Genomic DNA, 21,319 nt, shown 5'->3' on the forward strand with positions numbered 1-21,319 from the left:
CAGACTGAAAGGGAGAAGGGGCTGGCTTACAGTCTTCCATGTGAAAATGACGTAGAATATCACAATCATACTTGGACTGGGAAAGGGAAATACCCTCCTTGGATTGCAAGACTTGAAGACCGAGAAAATAGTGTAAGTGTCCTAAGTCTGTCATTTCAAATTTCCTTTTAAGGCTAGACTTCACATGGTTTATAAGGTTGGGATCACTACCAGTAAGGATAAGATCATCAACATAAAGAACAAGGATGATAAGAGAATTGCCCACTTTCTTGGTGTAGACAGCATTGTCAGAATGACACCTAGAAAAGCCAGATTCTAAAAGAAAGCTATCCATTTTGGCATACCAAGCTCGAGGAGCTTGCTTGAGACCATAAAGGGATTTCTTAAGCCGACATACAAGGCTGGAGTCTGTTTTTATGAAGCCAATGGGTTGTTCCATGTAGATTTCTTCATGCAAGTCCCCATGCAAGAAGGCAGATTTAACATCCATCTGATGGACTTCCCATTTGAACGAGGCAGCAAGGGAAAGAACAAGGCGGATAGAGTTCATTTTGGCAACAGGGGAGAAGGTTTCAGTGTAGTCAATGCCTTCAACCTGTGAAAAACCTTTATCAACAAGATGAGCTTTATGTTTATCAACTTTCCCATCTGGTCCATACTTGGCTCTGTAAACCCATTTGCATCTAACAAGTTTTCGTCCCTTTGGTAGAGGAACAAGATCCCATGTATCATTTGCCAATAATGAATGATATTCTTCATTCATAGCTGCTTCCCAATCTGGATGGCCTGAAGCTTCTGCAAAGGTGTCAGGATCATAATTTACTGGAGCTTGAGCCAGTAAAGAAGACGCTCTCTCAAACTGAGAACATGTGCGTCGCTGATCTGTAGGATCACCGGCAAGATCACCTGCTGCATCTCGAGTAGCACGAACCCATTTTGGAAGCTGAGGAGCTGAAGGAGGATCCTGAGATGGCGGGGGAGGATTGTCATCCTCACTTTCATCATCTGAAGAAGAAATGTTTTCAAAAGTAGAAGAGATAGGGAGAGGTGGCACATCTGCCGGACTAGGCTCGTAGGCCGATATATTTTCATCAAATTTTACATCTCTTCTAATGATAACATTTTTGGACTTAAATGGAATAAGTCTATAGCCTTTGACATCTTCAGAATATCCAACAAAAGTACATTTTTCACTCTTAGGTTGTAAAGCTTTATGCTTTTCATCTGGAATATGGACCCACGCTTCACTTCCAAAAACACGAAAGTGGCTTACATCTGGTTTGATTGAGCTCCATGCTTCTTCTGGAGTGATATTCTTTAAAGCCTTAGTAGGAGTGCGATTTATTATGTAATTTGCACAGTTAATTGCTTCTGCCCAAAAACTAAGACCAAGTCTTTTAGATTGTATCATTGTAGCATACAATTAGCCATTTCCTTTAAGGTGCGATTCTTCCTTTCAGCTACACCATTTTGTTGTGGAGTATATGGAACAGTATGTTGCATTTGAATTCCATTCTCAGTGCAAAAGTTGATGAATGTGTTTTTAACATATTCTCCGCCATTATCAGATCTTAGCTTAAGAATTTGATGTCCAGATTGTTTTTCAACAAAGGCCTTGAAGGCCAAAAATGTGTTAAATACTTCACTCTTGAGTTTTAAGAAGTATACCCAAGTGCGTCTAGAGAAATCATCAATGAAAGTTAAGAAATACTTGCAGCCAGAGAATGAAACAACTGGAAGTGGACCACATAAATCACTATGCACAAGCTGTAAAGGGGCTGAGGCGTGCCAAGAGGCACGTTTTTCAAAACTGTCCCGATGATGTTTTCCGAGTACACATCCGGAACAAACACCATCTCTGCAAGATACCATAGGAAGACCTGTCACCATATTTTCTTTACATAGATGCTGAAGGGAGCGATAGTTTAAGTGACCAAATCGCTCATGCCAAAGTTTGCTCACTTCATCGTTATGAGCAACAAATACTGAGGGAAGATTTGATGACCCAAAGTTGTGAAACTTATAGCTAAAATCTGTTTAGGATCTTTTAGATCCTTGATTACAACATCATGAGGTGAAAATTCAACGATTTTACCTTCACCTGAATGAGTTATCTGATATACAGATAGAAGGTTGCAGGATAAGGTTGGAACACATAATACATCATTAAACTGACCATTGTCTAGATGAATAGTTCCAGTCCCTATAACACTAAGAGATCTATCATCACCAACATATATATTTTTGGTGTTACAATCATTTAAAGAAGAAAACATGGCTTTGTTTTTGGCCATGTGATAAGAAGCTCCAGAGTCAATGAGCCACTCATGAGAATGAGAAGAAAAAGATACATTTAATGCATAACCAGACCGAGATGATTGACAACCACATGCAGAAAGTGCCATTCCTGAAGATGAAGTTGAAGTTGAAGAATGCTCCACATGGATGTTATGTTTCTTCATCGCTGCTTCCAAGGCTTCCATCTTCTTAAAGCATTTGGATTCTAAGTGGCCATCTCGATTACAAAAGTTGCAATGTCTATCAGTCTTCTTCCATTTGTTTTTATTTGTCTTATCATTTTGTTGAAATGATTTTTCATTTTGAGGCTGAGATTGCTTAGGGCCCTTGTTTGGTTTAGGACCATTCTTTTTAGGATATGACTTCTTAGGATTCTTTGAATTTGGTTGCTGCTGGGCGGCTAACGCTTTCTTGGAAGAGTTTCCAAGATTAAGAAGACCAAGGTGTAAGAGTTTTTCTTGTTCTCTTATTAAAGAATCACAAAAAGAGTCAAAGGAAGGGGACTTGTAGTCTGTTCCTTGAGAAATGAAGGCTTCTCTTGTAGAATGGAAGGTGGAAACAAACACAGAGTAGGCTGGTCCCAACTTAGTAAGAATGGAATAGATAAGGTTACTATCTTCTTTCTTAACTTTAACACCTTCCAAGAGATATCTAAGGGTCTTGAACTTGGACAAGAAATCTTCAATGCAAGAAAAATTATTAGGGTCAAATGTAAGCAACTCATTTTCAAGTTGATGGGCTCTAAGTTCATTTTTAATCCCAAAAACTTTATTGATTTGTTTCATTGCTTCATCAGGAGTATCAAGCTTTGCAATATGGAATCTAAGATCTGGAGAAATAGACATCCCTATCAATCCACGTGCTTGATCTTGCCTATTTTCCCATTTAGCAGCCTTATCTTCATCCTTCGGTTTCTTTTCTTGGCCTGAGGCTATTCTGTAGAGACCTTTACTTCTAAGTAAATCCTCAATGTAGGCCAACCATTGGAAGTAGTTGGTGCTGTCAAGGGTAACTTGGTATTGACTTTCCATTTCAACGGAAACTGAAGCTAAAGATGCTGAAACTAAGTGTTCCAATGGATAGATCTCGAAAAATTCGGCTGGTTTAAAAAAACGGCTCTGAAAACGGCTTCCGGATGAAGAAGTTATGGCTTTTTGAAAAAAAGTTGATGAAGTTGCCGACGAAGTGCGGGAATGTGCGGAAATGAAAAAGTTCGCCTCCACAAAATGGAGACTTGAACCCAAGACCTCTACTCTCTTAAAATATCTTTGAACCAATTGAGCTATACAAAAAATTTGAGAGAGAGAGAGAGGGGGGGTGCTTTGGGTTGCGTGCTTGCTTTGAGAAAGCTCTTTTTCCCTACAAAACAAAAAACACAAAACCCAACACGGACATGCAAAGAAAACGAACCTTACGGCTCGAAGTTAGCTTTAGCCGAAAAACTAATATTTTCAAAAATGAACCTTGCGGCTCAAAGTTAGCTTTAGCCGGAAACTAAATATTTTCTTCAATGTTTCTGATTTTCCGAGATCACCCTAAGGCGCAGGGAAAAGAGCATACGCATGAGAAAAATCCTTCCTTTCTGTTTCTGATTTGCCCAGATCGCACAGAGTCGCAGGGCAAAGAGCATACGCAGAAATGAAAGGTATAGATCCGGTAATAAAAAAGGCTAAATAAACCAAAACCGAAATAAACAGAGAGAAAATAACTGTAAACTGCAAATAAACACTGTATACCACCAGATCTTAAAAATGACGCAGCTAGGGCTACCGGAAACCTTTTCGCGTGAAACGAAAGGGGTTCCTCACTGGAACAGATACTCCCAACACAACAGAGCAGTCCTCTCGGCCCGAAAGCAGTCAGAAACAGCAGATCTAGGAAACGGCAGTCGGATGCAGTTCTACCGGCTTCAGATTTGGATCACCAACGGACGCGGCCCTCAAATAGCTCTGATACCATGTAGGAATTTACAGGGTAAGTTCCTCAGACAGAACACCAAAAGGACACCGCTCACAACCAGATCACAGATCAATACACCAGTATTTTGACGTGGTTAAAACCCTCAAAGAGGGAAACAGTCCACGGCCTGAACCAACGCGGCCACTTCAGGCAATTTATTAATAAAAGAATGAAAATTTACATATGCTTCTCTCATGCACGGATTACCCTACAAATGACCCTCCATGCGCTTTAAATAGAAATCATGGACCAATTGAGTGTCAAGCCACGGATCAAGTGTCGGTAATACCGAGGAGAGAATGAACCGTCGCATCACTACATATCGTGACCGTCGGATTGTAAGTTACAAAATGTACAACGGTAAAGAAACACACTTTACCTAACTCTATACTAGACCAAGTTGTACTTAACTATTTCCTATGTGTCGGAATATCCTAACATACGTAATATTATATTATTAACAATAGTACAATAAAAGTAAAACATTGAAACATAATATAATATACTTAGTATATACTAACTTTAAAAGAATAATATACACAGGACCATTACCCTATCTGCCTCTTTTCTAAGATAATAAAATAATAATATATTAATTACAAAATATTAATAATAGTATAATATAAGTAGAATAATAGGGCATAATATTATATATGTGGAGCAGTAAGGTTGATATTGGATTTAATGAAATAATGTGAAATACAAAAATAAAAAAGTACTAAATACATGGTAAATAACAACACTGTAAATGTAGATAATGCCATGGTATACCGTTACCTAACCATCATGGTATTAACTACACACAGAACATCATGACAGTCAATCAGAATCTTCCAAGTTAACATTCCATTATCACTCGTTAATGCATACCTACATAATAAAGTACAAGATATGAAGTTTTAACTTTTGACCTGATTGTAGTAGCCTAATTCACTCCTTAGATCAACTTTAATTTGGAACAATGCTCTGAACAAAGGAAATAGCACCTTTAAAAGTATCTGTATCAACAAGAAGTAGATTGAATTAACTAAAACATACCGCTTTCCACCCATCAGGATCAAGGCAAGCTGTAATCTTTGTGCTGATTCCAGGCAGTGGACCAGGTTCACGAGTTATTTTGCCCCCAGCTTGTCGAACTGCTTCTGCTGTCTTATACACATCATCTGTACCTATTGCAATCTAGTAGCAATAAATTTATGTTTCTATCAGACTATATTATGCATCTCTTTACCGAACAGGAAACTATGCTAGAAAAGCAGAAATAAATTATACCACATCATAGCCTCCATTAAGTTTTCCAATTCAGTTAAGGGAATCAGCAAAAATTTGTGAACAATGAAATACAGCAGGCATGCAAATCCAGATTTTACCTGACCATAAGCATTTCCTTTGTCATAACCTTTCACTCCATAATTGTAAGTCAGCTCCAAAACAGTACTTTTGTCTTCTGGTCCATATCCCATCATAGCTATTGTATACTGCAAATATATAACTAAGATTTTCAGCATTAATCCTAGATAAATAATTTGATCGCTTCCCAAATACAGAAACTGCAAAACAAATATCAGCCTATTCATCCTGATCAGTATAATGCCTTCTATGCATGCAATTATCAATACCAAACTGTATTTGAATTTCAACACAAACTAGAAGACGAGTTTAGATTAAATATGAATGGACCAATGAACAATTACCTTGTAATCAGGATTATCTCGTTTCCTCAATAGCTCCATTCCAAAAGCCTTCATTTAAAAAAGAATTGCAATACCATTTAGAACAAAAAATTAGTCTATGTACTATTGAAGGGATGGAATATCCAGGCTTGATCTGAACTTAAAATTATTTGCTATCGCATTAAAAGAGAGGCAATATACAATGGTTAGTTTACATCTTTTAAAATTTGTAACAAATTCCTGATTTTACAGTTTTTATGCTTTGGTCACAAAACTCTTAGTGCTATCTCACTAAACCTTGAACATGTTCCCTTAAATTGAATACTTCCATGCCTCACCTTTTCATAAAAATTAATTGCACGATCAAGATCTCCTACTCTCAGCATGACTTGGCATAATGGCTCTGGAGTAGGACCTCTCTCTATCAACTCAAATTTATAACCATCTGGGTCTTCTACAAAGGCAATTACAGTTTTCCCCCCTTTAACTGGCCCTGGTTCTCTAGTAACCTTTCCTCCTTTGGCTTTAATAAGATCAACTGCTTTATAGACCTGAAATAAGAAGCAAGTAAAAGAAAAAACCATGTTAAATTAACCTTTCCTCCTTTGGCTTTAATAAGATCAACTGCTTTATAGCCCTGAAATAAGAAGCAAGCAAAAGAAAAAATCATGTTAAATTTGCATCTCAATAAATGACACATCATACATGGCAATCAAAAACACACGTAAACCACAAAGGCAAAAACGAATGATCCCCATGATAAAAAGTTAGATGTATGGATGTCATAATAATATAGCCATCACAAAGAATACGAATAGATATTTTCTATTTTCAGAATACAAACAAAATGCAATGTAGATTTTAAATCCCAAGCACAAAGAAGAGTTTAGTCTAAAAATATGGGTGACCAGTAGCCAGTTTGATGTATTTGCCAAATACAACACTAAAATGTGGGATGAAACCAAAAATGTCAAATCATTGTATTTAATGCATTCATTGTTGTAAGCTTTTAAGTTCACATCTTTACTTTTTCATATCATATTAATGTCAAATAGATTATGCCCATGATGCAGTAAGTTATAGGGAGGTAGGAGCAAGGGAACAAGCTTCTGAGACAGGAGAGAGGAAGGGAGGAAATCTCTAGAAGCTACCTTAATAAGACATTTAAAAGTAAATATGTGAACTTAAAAGCTTACAATGATAAAATTGGCTAACTATAAAACGTGATAAAACATAATCCATTGCACATTAAAACTTTTCACATGAACCATATACCATTCCATAGAAGACAACTATCATTTTTTAAATTGATAATAAAAATGAATTATGAAAATAAACAAATTTAGCCCATGCGGCATAGAGCAGACGGTGACAAGATGTTCTATTAAGGCACTCTGTGGTGTAAAGGTCACCGGTTCAAAACTCCATGGGAAAAAATCCAGCCATACTAAGGGCTGGTGTGACCCAGGCCAGGTGTGATCCCCGGGTTTTGACAGCTTAGATGCCCCTGGGTCGCAACTACTCAAGCCACAGGTTAGGCGTGCCAGTCATCTCAGGACTCACATAACCTAGCAAACAAACAAAAAATAAATAAATAAACAAATTTTATATCAAACTCATGCAACATGAAAATGTGAATTCCTATCAAGCTTCAACCAAATATTTCTTGAATATTCTCTGCTGCCCAATTAAATCCCCAACCGAACTCAATTAATATTCTCCTATAATGCGCAACAACCATTCTTAATGCCCGCAGCTTCGTCTAATTGTTTTCATTTGAAACACAGGCAGCCAATATAAAACATAGGAAAAACTTAATGTTAGTGGGTTGTTGATGTTTAGTGTTTTGGTTAGATATAAGTTAGATTAGTGCCACTTTTAATATTTTTTAATATTTTGTAGTTTTTATAACAGTACTCAGTTTGACGTGGGTAAAATGCTTCCTGTTCTGCAGTAAGGTCTACCAGAAGGGGATGTTTCCCTCCTATTAGAATAATGCTACTTTAGTGATTAATGATGTTTCTATTTTCTGTTTTATTAGCAGTTTCTTAGATGAAACTTGTTGTTTCTATTTCTTAGTAGAAACTTGTTGTTCCTATCTATGTAAATACATTTGTATTATTTATTGAGCTTTATAGCTCATTGTATATCAATTCAATTCATTCATTGATTATGGTATCAGAGCTCGGGTATCTTTCGAAATAATTTTTCATTGCTTGAAAAATTCTGTGGTTCATTTCGAAATTGCTCTTGGAATCTGAAATATTTTTTTTTGGGCGTCATTTTTTTTCTTTGGACGTCGTTGTTTACTTTGTCCCTGCGGGTTCTAACTACTCCGAGGGTTTCTTGAATACTGGAATATACGTTGGAGTCGATCCTCCGGCTGATCAAATCCTTTGGTATCAGAATTTTATTTTATTTTTCTGGTTAGAAGCCCCATCCGTCGCCATCGCGTGGATTCGAAGGCTGTACAACTCAGTCAAGTTCAAAGTCAGTTTTTTTTGCTGTATACGCTTTGAGATTTCTAGTGCACGGTCAATTTTTTTTGCTTTCACGGTGATTCAAATCTGTGACGTAGACGGGGAGGTGCTGGAGCCTCAGTTACTGTGTGTGCCGTCCGTGTTTGCAACTGTGCATTGTATCGAAACGACAGTCTATCGACCACGTCAGTGGGGTCACTATATTGCGTTCCGGAACAACGCGTGTTTGACGCGTATTTTACAGCCCCAATGTTTGTTGGAATTTCGGCGTGATTTTTTTGTCGCATCATTTGTTTGTCGACCGACCTGAGTCTGCCACCCACACCCATTTACGAACCTCAAGAACCATTCACCGTTTGAATTGCAAAAGGCGGTTTCGTGGCACCGAGGTGTATCAACTAATCGCGACGCAGGCCGATATATTTTTTTTACCTCGCTGCAAGCTGAGAAATCCCACAAATTTGTCACACTTCCACGCCATAACAGTAAGGCCGAGTTTTCTTCCTCAATCCTGTTGGCCGAGTTCTCTTTCCGACTGGACAATTCCTTTGCTAGCAGAAGGACAAATTAACTGCTGTTTTGGAGCTCATTGTCATTGTCATTGTTGAGCTGAGTTATAGTGCTGAAAAAGGGCCGAGTATCTTATCAGGACAGAATTCAAGGTTTCTTGGTTTGCTGAGCAAGTTTGTGGCTGAATCTAGGACAGAGCTGCCTCTGTCCCTGACTGTGTGTAACCATCTCTGCCGCTATGCATGGAGTATACTATGGAGGCTGAGTTCTGAAACTATCTGTGGGCAGCGTATTTCTCTTTCAGTCATTCTCTCAGTCCTATTTGCTGGTTTGGCATTCTCTACAACTATATCCTGTATATTGTAAATGGGAAGGACGAGTTTCTTTATTACAGCACTTGTATGACTTACTGAAGAAAATTCTGGGCATTATATCAAACTTATAGACTGATATTTGTGGCTCGTTTTTTTTTACCAAGAGTTGAATCTTATTTCCAGCACCTGTCAGTTTTTGTCCGGATCAGCCGGCATCTGTATTAAAATCCGTGCCAGACTCCTTTGTTGTTTTCTGTGTCTTGGGAAACATGCAGATGGCCTCACTAACCAATCTGATGTTGGAAGGCAATCAGCGTTTTAATGGCAACAATTATAACATCTGGAAACAGAGAATGTTGACCATTTTTTAATATAGGCGTCTTGACCAGCTCGTTCTGAACAAAGAGCTCCGTCCTGGTACAGCTGGTACCAATCAAGATAAGTTTGATGATCGAAATCGAGAGGCTGTTATGCTTCTCAAACTCTCTGTGACTGATGATCAGTTACCGCAGATTCCTTCCGGCAAGACAACTGCCGAAATCTGGCAACATTTGAAGGAATTGCACGAGACATCCGACAAGAGCAGAGCTTTCTTTCTCAAGAATCAGTTGTTCTCCATCATGATGGACAAACATATTTCTTTACAGGAACATCTTAACAAGATTAAAGATATTTGAGATCAGCTCAAAGCCATTGGTCGGACCATGGAGGAAGAAGATATGGTAGTCATCACTCTGAAAAGTCTACCAAAATCTTATGAACACTACATAGAAACACTCAACATTACCTCCACTAAGGTTGATCTGAAGTTTCCGGAGTTATGCACCAAAATCATGCAGTAGGATCGTTGGAAACAACAGTTTTGTAGTGGTGCTTCATCAGCCTCCTCAAAAAATGCTTTTGCTGCCAAATATCAGTCCTCTCAGTCCTTTCAGCAGAAAGGTTCTTCTCAGCCTTTTGATCCTGGTAGGAAGAAAAATGTGTAGTGTAATTACTGTCACAAGTTCGGCCACATGAAAAAAGATTGCTTCTGAACAGAAGAAATAGGGAGGGCCCCATCAGACAGCGAATGTTGCAGAACATTCCAAGCAGACAGAATCTACCTTTTACGCCTTTATGGCTAAAAGGTCTTCAGATCATGTCCCGTCTTCTGCCTGGTACATTGACTCTGGTGCATCACGCCATTTCTCTCACAGGCGTGACTGGTTTATTGACTTCTCACCTTTCAGTGATTCCGTGGTATTCGGCGGAGGTGAAGAGTACACAGTGGTTGGCAGAGGTACAGTTCAGATCCAGTCTGGTGGGCGCACACTCATCTTCCTGAATGTGTACTATGTTCCTGGTATGGAAATTAATCTGTTGTCTGTCAGCCAGATTATGAGGAACTCTCCTCAGCTTGATGTAGTGTTTAGTGCGCACAAGTGCTCCATTATCGACAGGGAGACTAGTCTTACGGTTGTTGTTGGCCTAGAGGATCATGGTCTATACAGACTTCTTAACACTGGTGATTATCCAGAAGTGGCTCTAGAAGCTCATGTTTCTCCCATCAGCACTCTGTGGCATCAGTGATATGGGCATCTAAACATGCAGTATCTCTCTCAACTCTCTCGGGAGGGACTTGTGTCAGGGTTACCTGATATTCAGACTCAGCAGTTGGGAGTATGCAGTGCCTGTCAAGCTGGCAAGCAACATCGGTCTTCATTCAAGAATGGAGAATCTTGGCGCGCATCTAAGGTACTCCAGTTAATTCATGCTGATATTTGTGGTCCTATGAATACATCTTTTATTACTGGTTGCAAATATTTTTTGCTTATTGTAGATGATTTCAGTAGAAAGATGTAGGTGTATTTTCTAAAATATAAATCTGATGTATTTAGTATCTTTCAGAAGTTTAAATCCTTAGTTGAAAAAGAGTCTGGCTGTAATATCATAACTCTTAGGACAGATAACGAGGGGGAATTTTGTTCTTATGCTTTCTCCAACTTCTGTGATACTCATGGCATCAAACCCCAGTTAACTACACCCTACACTCCTCAGCAGAACAGTGTTGTCGAACGCCGCAACCGTATGGTTGTTGAAATGGCTCGTTCCATGTTACAACACAGAAGTGTTCTGAACAAATTCTAGGCTGAAGCAGTATTTACTGTTGTCTATCTTCTTAATCGATCACCTACTCAGGTTGTTAAGGGGAAGACTCCCGAAGAGGTTTGGTCTGGTCGTAAGCCTAAGATCAGTCACCTCAAAGTATTTGGCTCAATTGCATATGTTTGGATTCCAGCTGCTAAGCGCTCTAAGTTGGATTCCAAAAGCCAGAAACTCATGATGACAGGGTACAGTGATCATCACAAGGCCTATAGGCTGATAGATATAGCCACTGGTCGTCTTAGCTTCAGTCGGGACGTAGTATTTGATGAAGACAGAGGATTCTTTCAGTCTCCTCCTTTTGAGCAGTGTTCTGAGGATCAGCCTCACAGTGTTCTTCTTTTGGTAGGTCCACCTGATGGGAGGGATGATGCAGCATCAGTATTTGATGATGCACTACCTGAGCTTCCTCCGGAAAATAACCCTCCTCTTGCTGCTCCTATTGTTCCTGAGCCTTCTCCACCTCCTCCTGATATTGGTTCCTCTACTCTCCGGCCTAAATGGTGGGCTAAAACCATTGGTGATCTCCGGGATAATGAGCTCCTTGAAGGTAGAACTTATAGACATAAGAGCAAACAGCAGTCTACAATAAATTTTGCTCTTATGGCTAACGTACACAGTATTTTTGAGCCTCAAACCTATTCAAAGGCTAAGGATACACCTGAGTGGGAACAGGCTATGGAAGCTGAATTCCAGAGTCTTCAGAAGAATCACACTTGGACCCTTTCTGATCTTCCTGCAGGGAAAAAGCCCATTAGCTGCAAATGGGTGTATAAAGTGAAATACAAAGCTGACGGAACCCTAGACAAGTATAAAGCTCGCCTTGTTGCTCGAGGGTTCTCACAAAAGGAAGGCATCGACTATGAGGAGACCTTTGCTCCTACAGCCAAGATCAGTACCATACGGCTTGTCCTTGCCCTAGTCATGACCAAAGAGTGCTTTCCTAAATGGTGACTTACAGGAAGAAGTCTACATGACGCAGCCTCCAAGATTCAAAGTTGCCGGTCAAGAACAGAAAGTGTGTAGATTAGTTAAAGCACTCTATGGTCTGAAACAAGCTCCTCGGGCTTGGTACATGAAAATTGATAAGTACCTAACAGATCATGGCTTTCAGCGGAGCCCATCTGATGCAAACCTGTATATCAAGCATACTGGTGATGATATTTTGTTTGTGGTTGTCTATGTGGATGACCTTATCATTACTGGCAGTTCAGCACATTTGATCCATGGGATCAAACAAGATTTGTGCAGCACCTTTGATATGACAGATTTGGGACTCCTTCATTACTGTCTGGGGGTTGAAGTCTGGCAGACTGAGAACAACATCTTTCTTTCTCAATCCAAGTATGCCAAAAAAAATTTGGAAAGGTTCAGAATGCAGGATTGCAAACCTGCCACGACTCCTATGGAACCAGGGCTCAAACTTTCAGCTCAGTCATCCTCACCCCTTGTGGATGAAACTTTATTCAGGCAATTAGTGGGCAGCCTCATCTAACTTACTGCCACTAGACCTGACATCAGTTTTGCAGTGAGCTACATTTCCCGCTTCATGTCAGCTCCTAAGGCTAATCATTGGATAGCAACGAAGCATGCGCTGCGTTATGTGCGTGGCACTCCTGATTATGGACTTTTGTACACTCGAAGTTCCGATCCTATACTCAGTGGTTACATAGATTCTGACTGGGCCGGTTCGGTTGATGATCATAAATCTATAGCTGGGTATGTGTTTAGTCTAGGATCTGGTGCTGTCTTATGGACTAGTAAGAAGCAACAGGCAATGGCTCTTTCCTCAACAAAAGCAGAGTATCGGGGAGCAGTTAAGGCATCTTGTGAGGCAGTTTGGCTTCGACGTATGCTTGCGGATATGCGTGTTTCCCAGGCCGGTCCTACTCCTTTGTTCTGTGATAATCAAGGAGTGCTCAAACTTGCCAAGAATCCAGTCTTCCATGAACGAACAAAGCATGTGGAAACCCATTGTCACTACATTCGACAGCTTGTTGAAGACGGATCCATTCAGTTGTTGTATGTTCCCACAACAGATCAGCCAGCAGACATCCTCACCAAGCCCCTTGGTCCTGATAAATTTGTAAAATTAGAGGGTATCTAGGCGTTGTAAATAGATTGAGCATTAAGGGAAGGTATTAGAATAATGCTACTTTAGTGATTAATGTTGTTTCTATTTTCTGTCTTATTAGCAGTTTCTTAGACGAAACTTGATGTTTCTATTTCTTAGTATAAACTTGTTGTTTCTATCTATGTAAATACATTTGTATTATTTATTGAGCTTTATAGCTCATTGTAAATCAATTCAATTCATTCATTGATTACCTCCATCCGCCCCCCCCCCCCCCCCCCCATGAGGAGATGCAGGGACATGCCCCCACGGGGTGGGGATGTATCCCCTATGCCACATAGGTTTACGCATTGAGTACTTGCCATCAAATCAAATATATTGGGGATTAAGGCTACAACCGGGGAAAAATACCCAAGTGCTTAAATCACCCAATGCATGTCTTGAGGTCCATCCTTATCAATGCCACTCTTGCAATAGTGGATAACCACACCAGTTATTATGTGGTTCTCTTCCCTGATGACATCACACCATAATCACACCGGTTATTATGTGGTTCTATTCCCTGATGTCAGTGGTCATTATCCAAGCTATCTACCATTTGTATTGAGTTCCTGTGACAACCAAACCTGGCTCATGAGTTAGTTACCCAAAATACTTGGAATACAATAAAGAAATTTTTTGAGGATAAAATAATATATTGAACAATGTATGAGAATTGATATGATATTACCAGCCTAGATCCATCTTAACTCTGGATCTACCAAGCGCTGAGAGGGATCAAATCTCTTTTCAGTTTTCACTCTAAAAGAGGTTTGCACCTCAAGAGATTTGATCCCTCTCGAAGCTTGGAAAATCCAGAGTTAAGATGGATCTAGGTTGGTTTAATTCTTAATTATGATTATAATTAATTTTTTTTATTTTTTTTATTTTACAATATTTGAAGGAGTCAAAATGTTTTAATTAATAATTATAATTATTGTTATAATTATTATTTTATTTTATTTTTAATTTTGAGTAATTTGACAGAGTCAAAATGTTTACATAACAAGACAGGACAACATCTCTTCCATATTGGTCTGGAGAGCGCCTCTCGGCAAAACAAATGAGGGTCTCGAATATATCGCTAGGTAGGAGTGCCCTTTCATTAAGAGTTGTCATTTAGTTGGGGCATGTCCTTTCATATGTCCCTTCATTAATTATAAATTATTAATTGTAAATTTATAATTATTTATATTATTTTATATGTATGCTTATAACATTGACTTCCCCTTTAGAAATGTTTTTTCCTCGATGCATATTTATGGAAAAGCTTGACATCATTTTTTTGGCTTTTAATGGTTTTGCACCACTCTTTGTTCTTGGAGCTATCATCTTTGATGATATGAGACGATATGAACTTTTGAGTGCAGAACAAAATTGTCAAACCGAAGAATGATCTAACCATCCCAATTCGATCTTTTGCAAAGCATTGCACTTCCATGATTAATTGTTATCATGAAGCTTAATTGTGTGAACATCAATAGTTTTTGGAATATAAGTCAATTGTTTCTATCCTGAATGATATTGATATACTAATTTGTTAAGATATCTACTCTTATGATGTGGATGTCGATAAGAAGTTCTTGTAACATGATTTTCCTTTATCATGCTTCTAGCATTTTCTTGATTTACTTTAGGTAAATGATTCTCTTCACGAACTGACATTGCTTGGTTGATCATTGGATCTTCCCTTGGAATTTCTGTCATTTGTATTGCAACATCTGATTATGTCTTCACTTCAATTGGATTGGCATCTTTTCGAATCATGATATTATTTGGATCAATATTTGTTCTCTTTTTTGTAACTTGGATTTCTTTATCTGAAAACTTCAATGCTCTCCTGGATAAGTTGTTTTAACTTGTCTTTCAATGACTTCTTATCACTATTAATCTTCCTCGTATGTGTAAGTAGATTTTGATTATGATTCCTGAGACCTAAAAATTCTTCGGCTTTTGAATTGTCGACATGTTTGATGTTTGGATTGTCAAGTTCCCCTGAGACCTAAAAACTCTTCGGCTTTTGAATTGTCAACATGTTTGATGTTTGGATTGTCAAGTTCTCCCTTTCTTGACTTCCTAACTTGTTCTAGCAACTTTTGATTAAGGCTCTTCATGTGAAAAATTTCTTTGTCTTTTGTTGATAGGGTCTTCCAAAATTCTTCCTTGATATCTTCTTTTTCTTCTTCTAATCTTTGATAACTTTGTTTCATGTTGATGTTTGTAGCTCGGGCATGTAGGCAAAATTCAACCAAGGTCTCTTTAGAATAATTGCTCTACTGTGAACAAGCTGCTAATGTAACTTAGCCCAAGTCTAACTTAGCAAAAGCACATATTATTATGTTGGTTTATTGAGCTAAAGTAAACTAAGAAAAAAGTAAAGTAAATTACTTTAGTGAATATGTTTTAATCTCAACCCTTCATTTCAAGTGAAGTGAAATCTAATCCTGGCCATCAATCACTTTAGAGATTAGGGTTAGGAATTTAGCTCAATGTAGAATTATAAAAGCAAGGAAGGGGAGAAGGAGAAGACACAATACAACAACACAAGATTGAGAGAAGATTCTCAGTGAGTGTGTTGGGTCCAAGAAAGGGCAGCTAAGAGACCTAGATCAATGGAGGAGGGTTGATCAGTTGGGACGAGATCCAATGTTGTACATAATTCCTCAATTGGGCGATATCCTAGAACATGAGCCCAAGTGAGTTTGGATTGCTAATGAAAAACCTCAATTGAGCACAATCTGTGTGTCATTTTAATGAGATTGGTTATTTTACTTTTTCTTCCACTAAGTTAAGAACCTAGCTATGTAAGTTATTCAGTAGATCTGCAATCTGCTGGGTTAATAATTTACCTAGGTGCTAGGTTCAACGAAAATCTAACATTTCATAGCCTTGGGCTTCCCAACTTATGCAAATAATTTTTTATTGTGAACTTTTAAGCGGAAAATTCCCTCATTTTTATTCATAATAACTTAATTAATTTCTTTTTTGCATCTTTTATTGACTTTTGACTTTCTTGAATGATCACCTTTAATATATTTTTCAGGGCTTTGATGAAGGCACTATTGTATCTAACTTCATTGTAATGTCCTAAAGTGTCATTTTCTTCTTCTAACACGAAAACTTTAAAAAAAATGTTTAAGATGAAGGTACTGAATTTTCCAAACCAAGGTAAATGGAGAATTATGTCGATCTCTTCTTTGAATTGAGATATATATTCATAATAATCCATTGTCACTTGCAAATCCTTAATTTCATATTGTTTTTTGCAAAAAATATCTTCTTTTTCAATTACATTTGGCCTTGGAATTAATAATTGATTTGCCAAATCAATATTAATGTGATTTCCTTATGGCTCATACTGATAACAATTTTAATCTCATTTCCTTGAATACTTCCTTTAAATGTAAATAATCCAAAACATGCAATTTAACAAGTTTTATAAGAAAATCTTCCTTCTTCATATTATTAAATTTGATTTTAGGTCTTTGATAATTAAATATCTTATAACCTTTTTTTAAAATAATTTTTGAATGAAACTTCCATTGGAACTTAGTTTCATACCCCTTTTAATTGGAGGTTTAGAACTCCCTCTTATCTTTTTTCGTACAAGTCACTTCTCAAAATATAATAAAATCCCTTTTTTTAGTCAATGGATTTAAAACACCTTTATAGAAACCTTCACTTTACTTTTATAATGTTCTCATATAATATAAGTAACCAATGAATATCTTTTTTTCTCTTTTTGAATATCTTGTTGGGTTACCGCTTTAGACCGTGACTGTGTTTAAAAAAAGAAAGACCTTGTATTAAGTAATTCTCCTTTTTTAATTGGATTCAAATATCACCTTAACTAGATGTTGGTTCAATTATCCAATCCTCATTATATTTTTCCACCTTTGGTAAACTTATAATAACTAAAAGTTTCGGTTAATATTAAAGTGAATTGAACAGGCGTGATTCTTGGATACATATCTCAACTTTTATGCCCACAGTACGACGGTGGTAACTTCTGCACAAGGGTATTAGTTGTATTGCTGTTGAAATTAACAGCAGAAAATATTAATTACAGACTGTACAGGTGCAAATTGACTCTACAGGGCTGCAACAATTTGAATTGTATGGCTTTCAACGATTGCCGATGGCAACTGTATGGATGACAGCAGAAGTTGGCTGTGTGGAAAATTTCCCATGTCATACACATACTAAAATTAATTGCTTGTGTGCCTGGTACAATAATTGATTACATGCTGCACTATGGAGAAGAGTATGCACGTTGCACAGACGTGTTTAATCACTAAATTAAAAGTATAGCAAATTTAATTGACGGTATGGCAGTAGTTACAACGGCTGGGTTTGAGCGATGGCTGTAATGTGTGGCTGTTGCAATTTTGTGTACAAATGATAACGGGTGAGGTAGAAATGGTGGTGGCATCACCCCCCCTTTTTCTAATTTGGTGACCGAAACTTCAAGAATGTAGATGGCCAAGGGCCAATGGTGGTCAAGGATCAGATGTAAAGAAACATTGAAAGTCTGTGCGGCAAAACGCCAGATTAGAATGGATTTTGAAATAAATGTGGCCAATGGCCGTATCAGAAAACAAAGTTTCGATACCAAATGTGACAACCAAACAGTTGAGAAATCAATTAGGGCAGCAATTAGGGTGATTTCTCTTTACTTGATAATTGCTTGTGAAAATATGTTGGCTTATTATTATTTTTATTATGTATTTTTCATCAAACAATTACCAAAAACCGTAAACCATGAAGATCACAAGAAGACAATGAACACAAGATGTAGGCTCCAAGCCAGGGGAAAACCCAATAAAACCTTCTCTTCTTATAGAATCAGATCAAAAGAGCAATACAAGACCCAAAAATCCAAGGCCAAGACCTACCACAAGACCCAAGTCAGCCCTCCTTCCAATCTCTTCCAACAAGTCAAAGTCAACTCAAGTCAAATCCTTCTAAATCTGGACAAATCTGAAATTTTTGGCCCCGACCTGCAGTAGGTCTGCAGCTTCAGCCCCTACAACTTCGCACATGTGAGAGATTTAGGGCAGAAAGTTCGATTCTTCTTCCTTCTTGTTCTTCGCTCTCTCTCCCTTGACTTCTTGCTCTTCTTTACTTGTATTTCACTCTTCTTGGCACAGAAATCGTAACTTGCTTGCTTGTCTCTAAATGAGGTTGAACTGTCCTCTATGTATACACATCCAAGAGATCGAATGGGTCCCTTCCAGGGCTGACTTAGTCTTGTGGGGGGGAAATTGACATTTTTGACTCAAATAAAAATGTTTTTCCACTTTTTTTTCAAAGTCCAAATAGGACTTGACTCTAGTACAATAATTTGACTTATGACAACTATTCTTTTGACTCAGAAAACCCTCGAAGCATGAAGAACATGCTTGACCTAAATAACCATTTGACTTGGGCATGAAACCCATGCTTGAAAAATAATATTCCTTTTTCTTCTTTTGCATTTTACATGAAATACACAATGATACAAATTATGAAGACCAAACCTAGTTAAATTTTTCAACACACCCTCTTAACTAAGGAGGTATTCATAATTCCCAATCGATACAAGGATACTCTCAAATTGAAATATTCTCATAAGAAGAGTCGGATTGAAAAGCCAGCTTCAAGCATCAACATTATAACCAACATTGTCAATTTGCACAATAGCAAGGACTTGACTAAAAAGCTCTCACCCTCCACTAGATTAGAGCACAATGTTGGGAGGCATACATATCGACACCCACACCACAGCCTATTCAAGGCACATACCCCATCCGAATGTTCACCAGGTATGTCCTTCCAAGACTATTCTTCTCTTGGATTCCCAATCCTCAAAGAATATCAATCCTCTTCGACTAGTCTTATCTTGGATACCCTACCAGATCCTCAAAGAGCATCGGTCCACGAGACTACTTCCAATCTTGGATTCTCAGGAGTACTAGTCCCAAATACTTATCCAATCCTCCATTCTCCCTACCAGTGCCTTCACTAGACTTACAGTTGTTAATCCTGGTCTAGTGCATGACACATGGAGAATACGGTGTCCCACATCACTCCCTCTCAAGAGGAGTTCCCCATTCGCTCTCAAATAGGGAGTATATCCTAGCTTCCTCTCAACCAGGGAGACATAACCATAAACTTTATCTAGTCACATTCATCAGCTACTTGCTCTTCTGTGGAGATCATAGTAGTAGCTTCAAGGGCAGACCCCTTTTTCTCGCATCATCTCATCATACCTGAGCTTCGACCTTCCTGGATTTCATGGAGCCAAACTCTTCCTCAATCTTATCTCTGTGACAAGGTTCTTGCTATCAACCTTTCATATCACTTTCCTTCAACCATCATTTATAGCATCTTTGTCATCAAAATTATCTAGTCAAACCAATCAATCTAGAGCTTAATCATAGCTCCCTCTATCCATCTGGAAAGTGAAATTCTTTATCATCAAATCCAACATGACCAAGAGGTTATCTTGAGACTTTCTACCTTTTTTGCCTTTGCCATATAATCTTCTTAAGTCAATACCATTGATGTCCACTCAATCCATTTGCTCTTTGAATTGAGTTTTAAACCAAATAGTTGTAAATTCAACTAATATCTTTCCATTCTATACTTCTGCAATATGTTCTTCCAAGTAGCCAAATCATATCTCAAACAAGTCATCAATATATCAATATCAAAGTTACCCAGTCATGATAGCCTTCTTTCAAGATGGCATGTTCTACTACCTGCTCTTTTTGAGGTCAACATCCCTTTGCATGGTCTATCTTCATACTAGAATCCTTCTTCATGCTATTTGCCTTTCAATCATCAATCAATATGTTTATGGAATGAACCAATCAACGAGATTTAATATTATATCCATCAGGGTCTTTACAGCTCCCTCTGAAGTTGTCGATACTATCTTTCTTTCTTCAAGAGACCATATCAGATGTTGATCAATACCATATGTCCTTCCCATCCATCATGCCTCTATGTAACGATTAACCATACAGAAGAGTCCTTATTTTTCCAATCTAATCAAAGCATACCAAGCTCACGCTGCCAAGTATTTATGCATCCAACTCTTCTTACAATACTTTCTGAAGGCATGAATCTAACTTTTGATGAAGAGCCATTTTCTAAAGATATGCATACCTCTACCTTCCATATAGCCATCTAGTCATCTTTATTTTGCACGAGCTGCTTCTTTCCTAGAAGATGAGACTCCTTTCTCAAGATGAGAAATGCTTCAATTATACCTTCATGTTGCAACTCAACTATCTTCATGCATACCAGCTTCTTCGATGCTTGTTTCCATAATCTTCTAGTAGAAACATACTCTTGCCATGTCACAATGATTCTTCCATACACTGAAGAACCTTCTTATAATAATGGTTCTATTTTCGTAGAGGATCCTTGTGATCCTTTCCCGTTAGATGATTGTTTGTATCATGAAGCCAAGTTGTTGCATGCACTTGTGAAGTGTTAGATGGTCCAAATCTTTCTATCCTTGCTAGATGACTACTACCAATGAGATGCAACTGACTGTGTAGACTCTAATCCTTCCAATGTTATATGCTTCTTTCCATAATGCCATAACTTGAAAATCCAAGACTCTTCAACAAATGTAACTACATATGCTATACTAACTGCCATCTTTAAGAAAAAGAAAACTACAAGTAAACCTGGCAGTGGTGGAGTTCTTCAATAATAGAGATTCTTAGGATCTTCATTCTTCGGCTTCTTTCCAGGTTCTTCATTTTCTCTAGCTATGTGAGCTCCACGTCTTTCCTTCCTCTAATTGTTCTTCTTATTTTGAGGATCCTTGGGACA

At 38.1% G+C, this 21,319-nt stretch overlaps 1 protein-coding gene across 1 annotated transcript in view; it reads right to left on the reverse strand.

Annotated features, from left to right (window-relative positions):
* The window catches only part of LOC149261387 (lactoylglutathione lyase-like), an 80,919-nt gene that overhangs the window by 23,510 nt on the left and 36,090 nt on the right, over positions 1-21,319 (reverse strand). The window contains exons 5-8 of the mRNA XM_089422136.1: positions 6,269-6,481; positions 5,952-5,999; positions 5,628-5,735; positions 5,296-5,436 (exon numbers count right to left, since the gene is read on the reverse strand). Coding sequence (XP_089278262.1) covers positions 5,296-5,436; positions 5,628-5,735; positions 5,952-5,999; positions 6,269-6,481 — 510 coding nt within the window. The remainder of the gene's footprint in view (positions 1-5,295; positions 5,437-5,627; positions 5,736-5,951; positions 6,000-6,268; positions 6,482-21,319) is intronic.

Source organism: Pinus tabuliformis, chromosome 6 (genome assembly GCF_031772625.1).
Source record: "Pinus tabuliformis cultivar Carrire ecotype Pingquan chromosome 6, CPIR1, whole genome shotgun sequence".
Lineage (NCBI taxonomy): Eukaryota > Viridiplantae > Streptophyta > Pinopsida > Pinales > Pinaceae > Pinus > Pinus tabuliformis.